The sequence below is a fragment of the Gekko japonicus genome, unplaced genomic scaffold, assembly GCF_001447785.1.
Source record: "Gekko japonicus isolate JY-2015 unplaced genomic scaffold, Gekko_japonicus_V1.1 scaffold2951, whole genome shotgun sequence".
NCBI classification, from domain to species: Eukaryota; Metazoa; Chordata; class Lepidosauria; order Squamata; family Gekkonidae; genus Gekko; species Gekko japonicus.
The window spans coordinates 63274-80286 of record NW_015166511.1 but is presented as its reverse complement, the minus strand read 5'-3'; the positions used below and the strand labels follow the sequence as shown (position 1 = coordinate 80286).

The 17013-nt window shown below is 48.4% G+C and overlaps 1 protein-coding gene across 1 annotated transcript in view; it reads right to left on the bottom strand.

The window, feature by feature from the left end:
* The window catches only part of LOC107111298 (extracellular serine/threonine protein kinase FAM20C-like), a gene marked incomplete at its 5' end in the record, with an annotated part of 90125 nt that overhangs the window by 28305 nt on the left and 44807 nt on the right, over positions 1 to 17013 (bottom strand). Inside the window, 2 exons of the mRNA XM_015412256.1 lie at positions 365 to 480; positions 2750 to 2842. Of these exons, the coding sequence (XP_015267742.1) occupies positions 365 to 480; positions 2750 to 2842 (209 nt within the window). The remainder of the gene's footprint in view (positions 1 to 364; positions 481 to 2749; positions 2843 to 17013) is intronic.

Below are 17013 nucleotides of genomic sequence, written 5' to 3'. Positions count from 1 at the left end.
GCCTCCACCACCATTGGAACTATACTATCTACCCACTGAGTGATTTTATTATCGTGACTTGCTCCGAGAATGATTAGGGTTGAAAAACAGCGTGAGAATACTGTAGATAAATCAGGAATCCCACCGGCCACAGACAACAGCTTACTGAGAGGCGAGTTTCTCGCAAGCTTTCTTGAGTCAGGGGAAGGCGTCTTACACGGGAGGAAAGCATCACCGCTGTCAGAATGGATCTGAGAGATCCAACCCTCAGGATTTAGCGGAAAGGGTCAACCCAGTTTAGGTGATTCTCAAAGAAGAAGCCCACCCCCTTTTCCGTCCTCCAGTTTTCATAGCAAGGAAACCAGAGGAAGGTTTATGGCCATACCTGGAGAGATGAAAAACGTCCTCCATAGCTTCTTGTCCCGAGTAACGTCCCGTATCTCTCTTGTCATGTTAACCAATCTACCGGCCACAGGCGGGACACGGCGAAAATCCAGGATTCTGCAGGGGGGAAAGAAAAGCAATACAGAGGGGTTTATAAAGTGACAAAACCTCCCCACACTTTGTCATGTCCTGATTTAGCCTCTGAGAATATTGATAACCTCTCATGCACCTTTTTTGGCCCCAGGTCTTTGATTTGGAAACAGCTCAAGACCCAGGATCTGGGGATTGCTTGTTTCTAAACAAGGTAACTAGACCTCATGCCCCGACCTGGATGGCCCAGGCTGGCCCAATCTCACCAGATCTCGCAAGCTAAGCAGGTTTAGCCCTGGTTAGTACTGGGATGAGAGACCACCAAGGAAGTCCAGGGTTGCTATGGAGAGGCAGGCAATGGCCAACCACCTCTCAATGGGTGCGGTCAGACGGGCCGTTTAGTCTGTTTTCGGCCCGCCTCAGAAATGGATTTTATCTGCGCGATCACACGGTCAACATCTGCCTCCCGTCCCCAGCCGTTGCTTTCCGGCTCAAAACTGCTTTAACCTGGAGTATTTTGATACCAGGTCCCCAAGTGGTGTTTTCCTGATTCTCTGGTTCCAGCCGCATTTTCCCCCTGTGTGATCGCTCCTCCGGTGTCGAGCCACTTCCAGTTTAAACTCCCTCCCCGCTCGAAAACTGCACGAGGCTTCCGCTTTTCGCCCACCATTTTAAAAAAAGCATTGGCGGTGTGCGCATAGGCGGAGGTCCACCACCGTGTTATTAAAAACAATGTTTCAACGGTGCCTAGTTTTAGCATTTAGACGAGTTTGGGATCTCACGGAGGCCATTTTCGGGGTAAACGTTTAAAGGGAAGTGTTCCTTTAAAGTTTAATGGGAAGTGTTACAGCAGTCGGGTTGAAGTGGAAATTGCTGTTCTGCGCACGCGTGAAAATTTTAGTTCTACAGATGGCTGTGTGCATGCCCAAACTGAGAGAGATAAAAAAACCCAAAAGTGACGCACGCTCCCGCGTGTGGATGGCAGAGAGCGATGTGATTGCGCAGTGATCCGGAGCAAGGAGGTGAGTATGATCACGATTCTCCAGGTTAAAAAAGACTGCATCAGGGCTGGAACAATTTAAACAGCTCCCAGCACACCATCTGACCGCACCCATTTTCTCCAAGTGATCTGATCCCTGTTGCCTGGAGATCGGGTATAGTCTCCAACCACCACAGGGAGGTTGACAACCCAAATGCCACCCCAGCCTCCTTGAACATAATGGGTTGGTTAAAAATAACACAGTTCTCCATGTGAAGGACTTAAAGGAATGGGGATCTCCTCCCCCCAGCTCCCCCTGTTCTAGCTAGGGTTGACAGCAACGCAGTGGAGTCTTGTGAGCAAAAATTCTACTTTGTGAGCCACTGGCATTAAAGTTGGGAGCGAGCGATTTGGCTACTGTATAAATCAGTTTGCTCTGGAGCCATCCTTCCTGAGCTGAGACAAAAATCTGTGAGCTGGAGGTTAAAAAACTGTGAGCTGGCTCACACTAATTCAGCTTAGAGGGAGCACTGGTTGCCAGCCTCCCTGTGAGGCCTGGAGATCTCCCAGATTTGAAACCGATCTCCAGACAACAGAGATCAGTTCCCCTGAAGAAAACAGCTGAAAATGAGTAGATGCTGTGGCATTATACCCAGTTGACATCCTTCCCCTCCCCAAACCCTGTCGTCCCCAGGTTCCACCCCTAAAACCCCAGGAGTTTCCTCACCGAGTTGGCAACCCTAGTTCTGGCTCCGCTTTTCCCTTGCTCACTCAAGGCTTCGCTCCATTCATCTTCCTCCCCCACCCCGCCTGTCCACTCCTTCTCCACTCCCCCACCCCCAGTCACCTCCTTCGTTTTCAAAATGGAACAAACAATGACCAGAATCTCATCAGTTATGCTTGTGGGTTCTGGCAGCCATTTTAGGTTGCCTCGGGCATGCCAAACACCAGCAACTTTCCTTGCGGGTTGCTTAGGCCACCCAAGATGGCCGCCATGATCTTGAAAAAATGGCCTCACAAGATCTTGATACCTTAGAACTATTTTGTTTCGGTGTCCCCCTTTTAAAAATTTTTCTAGATTTCCCCCCTCCCCAGCAATTGTGGGAGGTTTGCAGGAGCATAGTCCTAGATGGCCCCATTCTGCGTATTTTTGATCCGCACGGTGGGACTGCCCATGGGCATTAAGCATATGGTGCATGCCGTGCACTGATTGAAACTGGAGTCATAAAATAGCACCCCCCAATGACTCAAATTCGCCAACGAATCTGAATTCGTTGATATTTTTTTTTACAAAACAGTTCTATGTCATAGTCTTACCTGTCCAGATGGAATGCTGCTATTTCAGCATTATGTCTTTCGTAGTCTGAGAAATAAAAGAAGTCTGGAGGAGTTTCCTGCTCTCTAGTCTGTCTGCAAAAGAGAGTGAGAGAACAGTATGAATTTTACACTAACGTGGGGGGGGGGCGGGGATTCCTGTCCCCTTATAATCATAATGCACCCCATGGATTCAGCAAATGTTTGTGCTCGAATAAAAAGACGTTAGCTTTTAAATTCTGGTTCAGTAATCCCGTTAATGTCGCTCAAAAGCCCGAAGGGCGTTGCATTCATTATCTCTGTACTGTTTCCAACAACCCTGTACGGTAGGACCCTATTATTACACACATATTACAGACGGGGAAGTCAGACGTATGCCAGAGGAAAAAGAAAAAGCTGAAGAGCATTGAAAGCTCACTGAAAGGATATTTTAATTGAGATTTACATTCGTTTTATACCTGTCGGGAGACCATTTGTGTAGAAAAGCAGGGTAAGACGACAAGAAATAATGCCTAAGTCACATGATAAGCCTTGAATGATGTGGAGCCACGTTTGCTAGCACACTGTTTCAATGCATGTGCAAGATTCCCACGTGTGGAGTTCTGTAAGTCAGTCAGCACACTATGCGTGAGAAAACGGCTTCCATAAATACGCTTCCCTTCTCAACACATATAACAGGCCACCAATGCTCCCTCTAAGCTGTGGAGTCTTGAGCAAAAATGTTACTTTGTGAGCTACCGGCATCAAAGTTGTAAGTGAGTGATTTGGCTACTGCATAAATTAGTTCGCTCTGGAGCCATCCTTCCTGAGCCAAGACAAAAACGTGTGAGCCAGAGGCTAAAAAACTCAGTTTAGAGGGAACACTGCAGGCCACATCCACACGTCATTGGATATTGCAATATTGTTGAGCAACTCCAATAATTTGCAACCGGACCGGCTTGTCCACACAGAAGAATCCCATTGTGAATCATCGCTATTGCACATTAGCGCAATATCCAATGATGAATGGCGGCAGCCACACGCACAGAGAGCTTAACAAGATCTATATCATCCGCAGAAAGAGCTCGGCAGAGAGGGTGCCGTTTTATTGAATCCTTGTCACAGGCAATTATAAAATTTCTCAGAGTCATCGCATTTCTCTTGCAAGTTTGGCAGCTGCGACGCTTCTTTGAAATAATATGACACTTTCTTTGTGCTCCGTGAGCCACCAATGATGTGCCTTCTACATCAGAGAAGGAAGAAAAAGGGAACTGTATCCAGCTGGGCACACGGTGTGGGCGAGAGCTCTTTAGCAAGGTCAAATGTGTTGTGCTTCCATGGGTCATTTCAGAATGACGCTCTCCACTCCCGAGTGGAAGCGTCTTTTGATGCTTCCGCACACTGCAGGACCTGGTGTTGCCAAGCCACACATCAGAATGATGTTCTTTCCTCCCAGGCGGAAGTATCTTCTGGTGCCTCCATGCATCATTTCAAATTTAGTTTTGTCGCAACCAGGTGGAAGCATTTCCTGGAGCTTTCACAGGTCCTTCTCAAATAAGGCTCACCACTCCCATACATGCGTACAGAAGTTACCATCAAGTCGCAAGTGACTTATGACGACCACAGCATGGGGGCTTTCAAGGCAAGTGAGGAGCAGAGGTGGTTGACCTTCCTTCACAGGGTCTTCCTTGCTGGTCTCCCATCCAAGTACCGACCCTGCTTAGCTTCTAAGATCTAGCAAGGTTGACCTACCATGGGCCACCCAGGTCAGGGTAAAATGGTGGTGGGCAGTCACATCGAGTTGCAGCCAATTTATGGCAACCCGCCATGGGGCTTTCAAGACAAGAGACATTCAGAGGTGGTTTACCATTACCTTCCTCTACAGGGTCTTCCTCGGTGGTCTCCCTTCCAAGTACCGACCCTGTACAACTTCCGAGATCTGACTTGGTCGGGTTACACCATGCCTTTGTCCCTCCCTTCGCCACTCCCAGGTGGAAACATCTTTTCCTCTTATACCATGGCTCTAAAGCAATGAAATGACTGGCGCTGCTACCTGTGACGTATTTATGATAAGTGCTTCGATGCTGGAATATGGTGTTCACTCCTAAGCAATCGGTGGTGACAGAAAATGCTGTCACGTCACAGCCGACTTAAGGCAGCCCTGTAGGGTTTTCAAGGCAAAATACATTCAGAGGTGGTTTGCCATTGCCTGCCTTTGACTTCCTCGGTGGTCTCCCATCCAAGGACTAACCAGGAGAGATCCTGCTTAGCTTCTGAGATTCTGATGAGATGGGGCTAGCCTAGGCCATCCAGACCAGGGCTGATGTGAGCAGAGGTGGTTTTCCATTGCCTGCCTCTGCACAGCAACCCTGGACTTCCATCCAAATGTCAAAATTGCCGTTCATTTTACATTTTACAGCTCCTTTGCCATAGTAACCAGGGAGGGGGAGAATGTAGAGCCAAAATACTTTTGCTTCCTAGGTTGCTTTGATGTGCCAGATACCTTATCACCTCTGAGAACCTTTAGTGTCCTTGAGTCTCATCTTTCCACGCGTGCCTTTGTTTTACATGTTGGGGGTGTGTGTGTGGCACTGAAAGGGTGCTGGCTGGCAGTTACATTTGGTGGGTGAAATCCCAAGGGGTGATTGGTTCTGAACCTTTTAGGGCCCTTGCTTGAACCATGTATAGCTATTGCTTCTCACATTTAATCTTAGTTCTAACACAGCAGGTGTACAGGCTGGATCCTATCAATATCTCAATAAACTTATTCTCCAGAGTGAATGTTGTTGGGAATTTGTCTAGGAGTTTGACACCACAGTCGACCCTGCTAAGCTTCCAAGAGCCAATGAGACATGGCTAACTTGGGCTGTCCAGGTCAGGGCGAAGCAAAGGACAATTCCAGAACTGAAATGAGAACAACAACAACTCGATCTCCTGACTTTCAATTGTATCCCCCTCCTTCAATCTTCGAAAAGATTCACTGTGTAGAGGGAGACGGATCCGGCTATACTTCATGGGACTTCCTTGATATTACTGATAAGCTTTCAAAAGAAAATCTGGCTAATTAGCTAATCAATAGCATCTTGCCTTTAATTTCCTGCAGAGAAGAAGTGTCTTCCTGACATGGGAAACGCTGACCCTGAAAAGAGGCCTTGAAGAAAGGGGGCAGATTGTAATAGTGAGAGCGAGGAGCTATCTACAGAAAACAGTAATTGTTTCTCGCTTGCCGCCTGCTTGACATATGGGGCGGTCATTACATCACTGCGGGAGCTGTATATTCCCAGAAAAAATTCGCTTTTTCTATTAACTCCCCGCAGTTCCCAGGCAACAGTATAGATGGTTATTACTAATTTTGCAGCCGGTGCGGCTGGATTTCCCTCCCGTCCCACACCCCCTGCGGACGGAGCCTCGTGTGCGAGATCATGCCTTTGTGGGACCTGACGTGGACCCAAGGAAGGATGATTTCCTGCCCACAAACACAGGAAGTGAGGGTGGCATCAGTGCTAGGGTCGCCAGCCGCCAGTTGGTAAGAAACCCAAACGGCAGAGAAGCACGGAAGGGAGTAAGTTATACAAAAGGTACAAAATATCAAACCGGGCACAAATAATGGAAAATATATATTCAACATAACAATGAGTATGATAATCTAAACCTATATAAATAGCGTAGATTTTCCAAAGATACAATACGATAGAATCTCAAAAATACATGGTCCAAATACACAAGCAGTCCTATCAATCCACCTTCAGAAACAGGTTTTTTTTTGTGTGTGTGTGATAGAGCGGTTTTGGTGATCCACTTTTGAGGAAGCAAAGTGGAAGCCGGGCCGTTAAGTGGATACACCAGCGGCGAGATGAGTTTTTCAAAGAGGAATCATAAACATCTATATTTGGACTTTTCACTGTTTGAGGAATTTGACTTGGACTATTTCTGAAGGTGGATTAATAGGATTGTTTGTATATTTGGACCGTGTATTGTTGAGTTTCTGACTATCATATTGTATTTCTGAAAAATGACACTCTTTATATAGGTTTAGATTAGCATACTCATTGTATATTGAATATACATTTTTTGTTATTTATGCACAGTTTGATCTTTTGTATCTTTTGTATAACAGCCTCCAGTTGGTGGCTGGAGATATCATGAGATTACAACTGATCTCCAGGTGACAGAGATCAGTTTGCATGGAGAAAATGGCTGCTGTGAAAGGCGGACTCTATGGCATTGTACCCTGCTGAGGTCCCTCCCCTCCCCAAACCCCGCCTTCCCCAGGCTCCACCTCCCCAAATCTCCAGGTATTGCCCAACCCAGAAATGGCAGCCCTATGCGTCACGATGGGACCAGGGTGTCGTGCTCACCCTGCGCCCCTGGAGCAGCGCCTCCCATGACCGTGGCATGTCCTCCCGAGGCGGAGTTGTCGGTCCTGGGAGTTGGGACGCTGAAGGTGGGGAGAGTGTTGGGGCCTCAGATGAGCAGGGGACGGGGTTGATCTCACCCCATAGGTCCCTCTACCATCGTGCAAGGTGCTTTCTGTTGGCTCACTCTTGCCCTCTCTCTGTCCTCACCTTCGCACATTTCTACTCCTGCCCGGCCCCTTCGCTTTCCCCTTCTTTCATTTCTTTCCCGGCTCCCACCCCCCTCTTCCCCCGCCGCTTCCCCCGTCCTCCCAGCCCCACCCCTGTAATAAGCCTGGATACTACCCTGGCGTCTAGGGCGTGGCTGGAGCTGGGCCGGCGACGGTTCTGTCGGCCCGGGGGCTGCTCCGCCGGTGCCAGCGTGTGGGGTGCTCTGGGGCTGTGTGCCGGTTGTCAGCCTCTCCATGGCGGTGCCTGCATTGCCGCTGCCCTGTGCAGTTCCTCGGAGCCATTGTTGTGCCTCTCGGGTAGAGGCGGCAGCGGCTGGGGTGCTGTGTTGTCCGGGCTTCAGTGCCCATCTGGGTGTTAGTTTCGTCTGCGTTTGGGATGCCCTGGGTGAGTCTGTCATCCGGGGGGTGTGTGTGTGGGCGGAGTCCCGAGACCTCTGGACCGGGACACAGGGCAATTTGGGACCAGCTCCCTTCACAGTCCTGAAGCTTGCTCTGTTTCTTTGTGCCAGTGCCTGCGGTTGCCAACTCTGGATTAAGAAATTCCTGGAGATTTGGGGGTGGAACCTGGAGAGGGGACAACCTCAGTGGGGCATAATGCCACAGAGGCCCACCCTCCAAAGCAGCCATTTTCTCCAATATCTATGCAATCTGGATATCAAGTGTAATTCAGTTCAAGTTTTTGGTCTTGACCTTTAAGATCCTAGATAGTCAGGGACCAACGTACTTAACGGGACCAGAATGTTTACTCTGGTATTTCTACATTCGAGCCTTCTGAGCAAAGCACTAGAAAGGGGGTGGTGGTTTCTAGCACATTTTTCAAAAACTGGGAGGAAACAACAGTGGTGAGGATTTCCGGGGCATGGAAATGGCCTGGCAGCCTTGCATACTTTCTCTTTCCCCCCATGTGCATTTTTAGCAATTCCTCTTTTCTTTTCTTTTTTGAAAAAATCTGCAGCTGCTGAGGAAAAGGTGGCTGATTTCTTGCAAGCCATTGTCTTCCCCTCCTTCACCCACGTCGGCTTGGATTCTGCAACCGCGGCATCCTGACCGCCCCAAGAGAATCTAAAAGCAGATTCTTCTAAATGAAAGAGGCAGCCCGGAGACGGAAGGAATGCCTTGGAGCTGGCCGCTGCGTTTCCTAGCACAGCGCTGCCCCTATTTTGTGTAAGGAGTAGTTCTCGGTAGCGAGGGTTTTACTAACACCGCCTGGCATGCACCTTAGAGGCTGCGTACATCTGGCTGCGCTGCTGCTCCGATGGATACATGCAGCGGAGCCATCCAGCACGTATTCCATGGGCCTCTGGAATGCTGGCGGTTGATTGTTTTGGAGTCGTCAGAGCGCCCTGCTACACAAACCAGGCCTAAAAATACAGCCTCTTTTAGAAAATTAGTAGGCAGCCAAGAAGGAAGGCTGAGACCGGCAAATCAGCCAGGCGCAGTATGGGTGCCAGGCCCACGCTGAAATCCCATCATTACCCACACAACAAACACAGTAAACAGAGAGAAACTGGGCCCTTGATTAGGATTTAACAGTGGGGTGGTGGTGGAGAAAAAGAAGAAGAAGAAGATGATGATGATGATGATGCTGTCCAGTTGCTACCAGCTCAGGGCAACCCCACCCATGGGGCATACCAGGGAAAATATGAACAGAGTTGGTTTGCCATCGCTTTCCCCTGGTTTTCCTCGGTGGTCTGCCATCCAAGTACTGACTCTGGCTGACCCTGCTCAGCTCCCAAGCTCTGACAAGACCAGGCTAGTCTGGGCTAAATCATATCCCTTTCATTTCAGGTTTGAGGATATCACTGGTAGGGTACCTGATAGAAGTAACTGGAAGCTAGGATCAGAAGAGACACCATAAAATCTGTGGTCAGACTCTATTGCAGCAGAAAAGCCCTTACAGAGGGGGCATTCCCTGTTGTGTGTGTGTGGGGGGGAAGGGGAATTCCTCTTCTGAGCGAATGAGCAGACATAACACAGCGGACGCCCTATCAAAGGAGGCATTCCGTGCTATATGTGAGAAAAGGGGGAATGCCTACAAATATCCTAGCAGACACCCTCTTAGAGGAGGCATTTCCTGCTGTGTGCACAAGAAGGGGGAATGCCTCTTCTTAGAAAAAGACCACATGTCTCAGCAGATACTCTCTCAAAGGAGGCATTCCCTGCTCTGTGTGGGATAAGAAGGAATGCCTACAAATATCCCAGCAGACATTCTCTTACAGGAGGAAGCTGTGTCTGTGAGAAGGGGGAATGCCTCTTCTTGAGAATGCCCACACATATCTCAGCAGACACACTTTTAGAGGAGGCATTCCCTGCTGTGTGTGCAGGAAGGTGGAATGCCTGTTCTTAGAGAATGACTACACATATCCCAGCAGGCACCCTCTCAAAGGAAAAAAGAGCAAAAAAACCTATGTAAAAACCACTTTTAAAAACCATGAAGAGTACCGAGTACCAGAAACCACAAAAAGAAGAACAATTGTCTTTAACTACATGAAAGCAAATTGTTATCAATCTCAGTAAATGTAATGATATCTTAACAAGACTGAGTCATTTACAAAAGACACAATGATCATACCCACAAAATTAAGCACCACTGTTACAAGAAATCTTTTACATAGTGCAAACAATTCCAGTAAACTGTAAAGATTTCCTGGCAAAATATATATAGATTGAATATGACTAAATATCCAGATAACAAATTACAAGGAACGTTACATTTTCTTAGCAAGAGTGCAAATTGCACAAAAGGAGATATTCCCTGCTACATGTGAGAGAAGAGAGAATGCCTACAAATACCCCAGCAGACACCCTCTTAGAGCAGGTATTCCCCACAGTGTGTGCCAGAAGCGGGAATGTCTCTTCTTAGAGAATGACCACACAGCAGGCACCCTGTCAAAGGTGTGCGCCAGAAGGGGGAATGCTTCTTCTTAGAGAATGACCACACAGCAGGCACCCTGTCAAAGGACACATTTCCCACTGTGTGCGCCAGAAGGGGGAATGACCACACATATCTTAGAGAATGACCACACATATCACATCAGACATTATCTCGGAGCAGGTATTCTCCACTGCGTGTGTCAGAAGTGGAAATGCCTCTTCTTTAGAGAATGACATTTCACAGCAGGCACCATCTCAAAGGACACATTTCCCACTCTGTGTGTCAGAAAGGGGAATGTCTCTTCTGAGTGTCCTCGTTGTGCATATAGCACAGCAGACACCCTTTCAAAGGTAGAAAATGACCACATATAGCACAGCAGACACCCTTTCAAAGGATGCATTTCCCACTGTGTGGGCCAGATGTGGGGATGCCTCTTCTTAGAGAATCTCCACACATACCACAACAGGCAGCATCTTAGAGGCATTTTAAGATGGCCAATAGGATTTTAATAGATTGCTGTAGCGGATTTGTCGACTAAATATTGTAAACATTAGTAGGCAGCTGAGAAGGAAAGCCAAGGTGCAGGTTAAAATATTGTTAAGGTTTCCAATACAAATGAAAAAAATGTGGAAAGTGTCAATAATGATGGGTAGCTTTTCCTAGAATGATTGATAGGCATATTCCTGTCTGTGATCGTTGCTTCTTCAACCCAAATGTGGTTGTAAGCCCCTCAGATCAGAAGCCTCTCTCTTCTTCTTACATTACATCGATAGTACCATATTAGTTGATAATAATTAAAGAATAAAATTGGAAGTTGTGAATAATATGCCTTCAACATCACTAAAAAAAATCTACCGATTACTGCAGAAAATGCATTGATGGCAAGCCAGAAGATCAATCGAGCAGATAATCTGTAATCCTTCGACAGCTCTTCCTATTTCCCAAGTATAAACGTTTCCTACGTGTATTGCTTTTTTCTCGATATAAACCCGAAAGGCTGCTGATGCCAGCATTACACAAAGAGTCTTCTGGTGCGTCTACAATGTGGGAATCAGCTTGGCAGAAAATTTATTGACAGAGAAATGTGTGTTTGTTGGTTTTTTTTTTAAAAATCACAGCTTTTATCTTCACCGTGATAAGAGATGTTCAAAATCCAATGTAAAACGGCCTAAGCCCCACGGATAAATCAAAGAGATAAAAACGAGAACACCGGCGTGAACTGAACGGAACAGCCTCAAAGGGCACAACCCACCAGCAGAGTGAACTGAACAGCCTCAAAGGGCACAACCCACCAGAGACTTCCTTTTCCCCAGGATACGCTAAAATGAATGGGAGATGTACGAGAGAAACAGTTTCAGATGCTTGAGGGAAAGCCTGCATTTCCCGAGTGCAAAATATATATGGTTATATATATTGAAAAGTTCCCCGGGGCGCTACATGCCAACATGCTTCTCTTTCAAGCTGCTATCTGGTGCTTTGCCACAGGAGACTACAGACCCAGAGGAGTCAAGGGTTTGACTTGACATAAGAGCCGGACTCCTACTCCATGCAGCAGTCAGCAGAGAAGAGCGGATGAGGGAACAGGGTCAAAGGCGCCCTGACCCCAGCTCACATCTACCATCACCACTCAGAGCAGCAGTTGGAGCAAAAAACAAAAACAAAAAAATGGCTGTTGGTTTGATGAGGTGATGTCACTTCTGGGGAAAAGGTGGAAGTGATGTCAGTCCTCTCTTGGACTTGCTGGAAACCTCTATGGTTCTATCACAGGGTTTCCAGCGATGCCTAGAGAAGCATGACACCACTTTTGGGTTTCCCCTCAGAAGTGAAATCACCCCTTTGCTAAAGCAACCCCCCCATTCCCCCCCCTCCAGTCTCCTGGTCCTATTAAAAGGACAAGAAAGACAGCTGAGAGCACCGTAACACTAGTGGGTTTATATCAACTCAAACATAATCGGTTTTTTAAAAGAAAAAAGAAAAAAAAACGGGGAGTTTTCTGAGGCTGGAATAATAAACATGTGCTCATCTCTACTGCATGGAGGAGTGGTCTATCAACAGCTATTAGCCATGATAGCTGAACAGAGCTTCCATTTTCAGAGGCAGTTCAGAACTGAACACCGGTTGCTGGGAGAAAACCGAAGGGGAATTCTCTGTGTCTATTTCCCTGTCGATCACTGGCTTTTGGAAAGCATCTGACTGGACACGGGGGGAAATGGGATGGGGGCTGAGGAGGGCTCAGTGTCCCAGCATAGTTCCTGTGGGTGCCAACTTTCCTCAGCACCCACTTGCTTCTTTTCCAAAGAACGACATCTCAAAAGCCAACATCCAGTCTTGCTTTTCCTCTGTATCCTCAGAGCAGAGTCCCGAAGGCAGGTGGATGGGTCTACTCTAAGGATGACTGAGAACAAATGCTCAACATGAACATTTCATTGTTGGTGTTTGGCCCTGAAAACCTCCATTCCAATTAGTTTCTTGCTCCTGGGAATCGACCCCGTGATTATTTTCAGCTTCCTTGCCCAAAGTTCAGACACGGAAGTTCCCACCTGCGGCCTGAAACAGCATAGTCTGCTCCTTGCTTCTGCTGATGGTACATACCGACTCACCCACTTCAAGTCACTGAGTGATTAGTTATTTGTAGGGTTGACAGCCCCCAGGTTCGGGTGGGAGTTCCCCCACTTCTGGGGGCTCCAATCTGCTGCTGGAAATCAGCCCCGTGTGCCACACACACCCTGCTCTCAAAAAGACCCTTTAAGGGGTCTTTTTGCAAGCAGAGCTGTGGCCAGAGACAGCCCCTCTCCCTCTCCCTCTCCGCTTAAAGACTTAAAGGGCCCTCCAGCTGATCAGCTGAAGCCCTTTAAATCTCTGGAGGGGGAAGGAGAGGGGTGGCCGTGGCTTGGGGGCATCCCTGGCCAACTCCGGAACGCCTCCCAAATTTCCCCACCAGAGTGACGAGGTGACCTGGCAACCCTAGTTATTTGAGATGGGCCACTGAAAGAAATTTGTGCATATCTGTGAATGTTCGAGACTGTAGATCAGTGGCACATTGGTTTTCGGCAGGGGTTGTTTTGTAGAAAAAGAGCTAGGGGAACTCATTAGCATAACTCATTAGCATATGCCACACCCCCTGACATCACCGGACGTGTGTCATAAGGCCACACCCCCTGACATCACCGGAAGTGTGTCATAAGGCCACACACCCCGTCCTCAATGGTCCCGGCCGCCGCCGGCGGCCTTGCAGCTCCACTGCCGAGCCCCATGAGGGGCCCGGCGGTGGACCTGAAAAGGCCGGCGGGAGTGCAAGGAAGCCCCGCGAAGGCCCTCCCTGGCCCCAGGCAGGCAGGGGTGGGGAGAGGCAGGGAGGAAGCAACTTACCCTCCCTCTTCTCCTGCCTCCTCCTGGCTGAATGAGGGCCGGAAGCGGGGCGGCCGAAAGCAGGGGGCAGGGCTTCGTCATGTTCCCCGCCCCCGTACCTCACCTGGGGCAACTGCGATCCCCCGCGATCCCCCCCGAAATGACCTCTGATTTTCGGTAAACGTTTATGTTTCTGTTTCAGGAGGGTAGCCATGTTGGTCTGTGGTAGAAGGGCTAGATGCCAGCCCAGTAACACCTCAGAGATCAAGATTTTCAGGGGTGAAGCTTTTGAGGGTCAAAGCTCCCTTTGTCAGATATGGGTAGGAATGGAGATCTGTAGTCTTTACATCTTACTCGTGTCTAACAAAGAGAGCTCTGACTCTCAAAAGCTTATATCCCGAAAATCTTGTTGGCCTACTGGACTCAAATTCATGTTTCAGCATTCTATATATTTCCTACTTGCCCACTGGGGACAGGGTGGATCAAAAATAAACCACAAATAAATGCATTTGGTTTTCCCTGGTGGCTTGCAACCCCCATGCAAACTGGCCTAGCACCTAAAAAAGGATTTGTAGGCAGCAGATACAAAGGAAATCCTTCTTCAAAAGGGCCAGCTTGCTGCCTGCTAGCCCCCCAAATCTGGGCAGCCATATTTCCATATCACACAACTTGTTTGCTAATTACGCACACCAAACACATGCATTCTTGCACTGTGCACCAGTTATCTTGCTCCCTGCCTGGCAGCGGCCACAAAAACTTGGCTGAAGATCAGAGGAAGCATCTTTTTACCTGACAGTTTGCTCAGGCCGGGAGAAAGAAGGAGCAGGCGCACCAATCAGGTCTGTGCCTTCCCTTCATTGGCTAGGGCGAAGGAAAGCAGGAGCGAGCTTGTTTCTCACCAAGCCATTGGGCCGAACCGCTGCCCTACCGAGCTGTTCCTCCTTTGTTTACGCCCCATCTCCCCTGTGAGCAAACAAGAAGCATTCTAAAAACGACAACGGGCGAGTAAAAACAGGAAAAAGCTGCAATAAAAAGAATTGAAAATTGGGTCAGATGCGCAACGAGGACACTCAGAAAATCCTAAAAACAGGCAACACAAAGCCAGGAAAAGCCAATTAAAAGAATTATGGGACAAAAGGTAGCACAGTGGGATAAAAACAGAGAATATCTGTTTTTATTTAGATACTTCGACCTGGATTTTCTCTCCTCCAAAAGCAGTCTGCAACATCATGCTCCTAATTTATGGCACTGATGGTTTAAGGAGGCAACTGAGCGATGAAGAGGCCTGTTGCCACATCAGTGTGGCCGGTTGCCGCACTGGGGAGATGCAAAAACCTCCCGGCAATTAGCAGGACGCAGGAGAGACCAAGAAGGAGGCACCTAATGTGTTTGTTGGAAGAAAGAAGAGACCTTGGCCAAGAAACGGGACTTGGTGCCTTCAAATTGAGTCAAGCTGTATGAGAGGCCGTGGCTCTGTGGTAGAGCATCTGATTGGCATGCAGAAGGTCCCAGGTTCAATCCCCGGCATCTCCAGTTGAAAAGATCTGGCAAGAGGTGACGGGAAAGACCTCCGCCTGGGACCCTGGGAAGCCACTGCCGGTCTCAGTAGACAATACTGGCTTTTGCTCAGGCCGGGAGAAAGAAGGAGCAGGTGCTCCAATCAGGTCTGTGCCTTCCCTTAATTGGCTAGGGCGAAGGAAAGCAGGAGCAAGCTGGTTTCTCACCAAGTCATTGGGCCAAACCGCTGCCCTACCGAGCTGTCCCTCCTTTGTTTACGCCCCATCTCCCCTGTGAGCAAACAAGAAGCATTCTAAAAACGACAACGGGCGAGTAAAAACAGGAAAAAGCTGCAATAAAAAGAATTGAAAATTGGGTCAGATGCGCAACGAGGACACTCAGAAAATCCTAAAAACAGGCAACACAAAGCCAGGAAAAGCCAATTAAAAGAATTATGGGACAAAAGGTAGCACAGTGGGATAAAAACAGAGAATATCTGTTTTTATTTAGATACTTCGACCTGGATTTTCTCTCCTCCAAAAGCAGTCTGCAACATCATGCTCCTAATTTATGGCACTGATGGTTTAAGGAGGCAACTGAGCGATGAAGAGGCCTGTTGCCACATCAGTGTGGCCGGTTGCCGCACTGGGGAGATGCAAAAACCTCCCGGCAATTAGCAGGACGCAGGAGAGACCAAGAAGGAGGCACCTAATGTGTTTGTTGGAAGAAAGAAGAGACCTTGGCCAAGAAACGGGACTTGGTGCCTTCAAATTGAGTCAAGCTGTATGAGAGGCCATGGCTCTGTGGCAGAGCATCTGATTGGCATGCAGAAGGTCCCAGGTTCAATCCCCGGCATCTCCAGTTGAAAAGATGTGGCAAGAGGTGATGGGAAATACCTCTGCCTGGGACCCTGGGAAGCCACTGCCGGTCTCAGTAGACAATACTGGCTTTAACGGCCCAAGGGTCTGATTCAGTATAAGGCAGTTTCATATGTTCATGTGATCATGAAGTTGCCTTCTGCTCTACCACTGAGCCACAGCCCCTCCCCAGCGTTTAGACATGAAGCTGCCTTGTACTGAATCAGACCACCAGTCCACCAAGGGCAGTACTGTCTACTCTGACTGGCAGCAGCTCTCCAGGGTCTCAGGCAGAGGTCTTTCACACCAGCTACCTGGCTTTTCCACCGAGCCACAGCCCCTGTTGCTGGGTTATATCATACCATATTGGGAGGTGGGGTGGAGGGGAGAGATCAAATGTCTGAATGTTAAATAAAATTGTACATGAGATCCCTGGAGTATAAATGATTCCCTGGCACGCTAGCTTTCTAAATGCAGGGAGTGTCATTTTCAGATAGGCAAGCGTTCAGGCGTTTTCATCCCTTCCCTGGAGGGGTACAATCTAGGAATGGCTTGACCTACCTAGGCCATCCCCCTGAGTAGGAGCATACGTGGGAATCATCTCATTATAAAATGCTGATAACCCCCACCGAGAAAGCAACATTGGAAAACACTATAAAGAACTCCTGTTACAACTACATCAAACATGTAGAGTGATCACAACAGTCCTGTTAGGTAGGTTAGAAGTTGACAGCTGGCCAAAGGACACCCCTCAAACCACTGGTCTTAGCTGGGATTTGGATTTGGTTCCTCCCAGCTTCCCATGTGCAGCTCACTAACTACCCACAATTCCTTTCCTTTCCCTCTCTGCCTAAGCTACCTCACAGGGTTGTTGTGAGGATAAAATTGAGGCCGGGAGAACAACGTAAGTCGCTCTGGGACCTTATTGGGGAAGAAAGGCAGGTCACAATCCAGTTTGGTGTAGTGGTTAAGAGTGTGGACTGGGTTTGATTCCCCATGCCTCCACATGCAGCTGCTGGTGTGACCTTGGGTCAGTCACAAGTTCTTCCAGAGCTGTTCTCTCGGGAACAGTTCTTGAAGAGCTCTTTCAGCCCCATCTACCTCACAGGGGAGCAGAAGGGAAAGA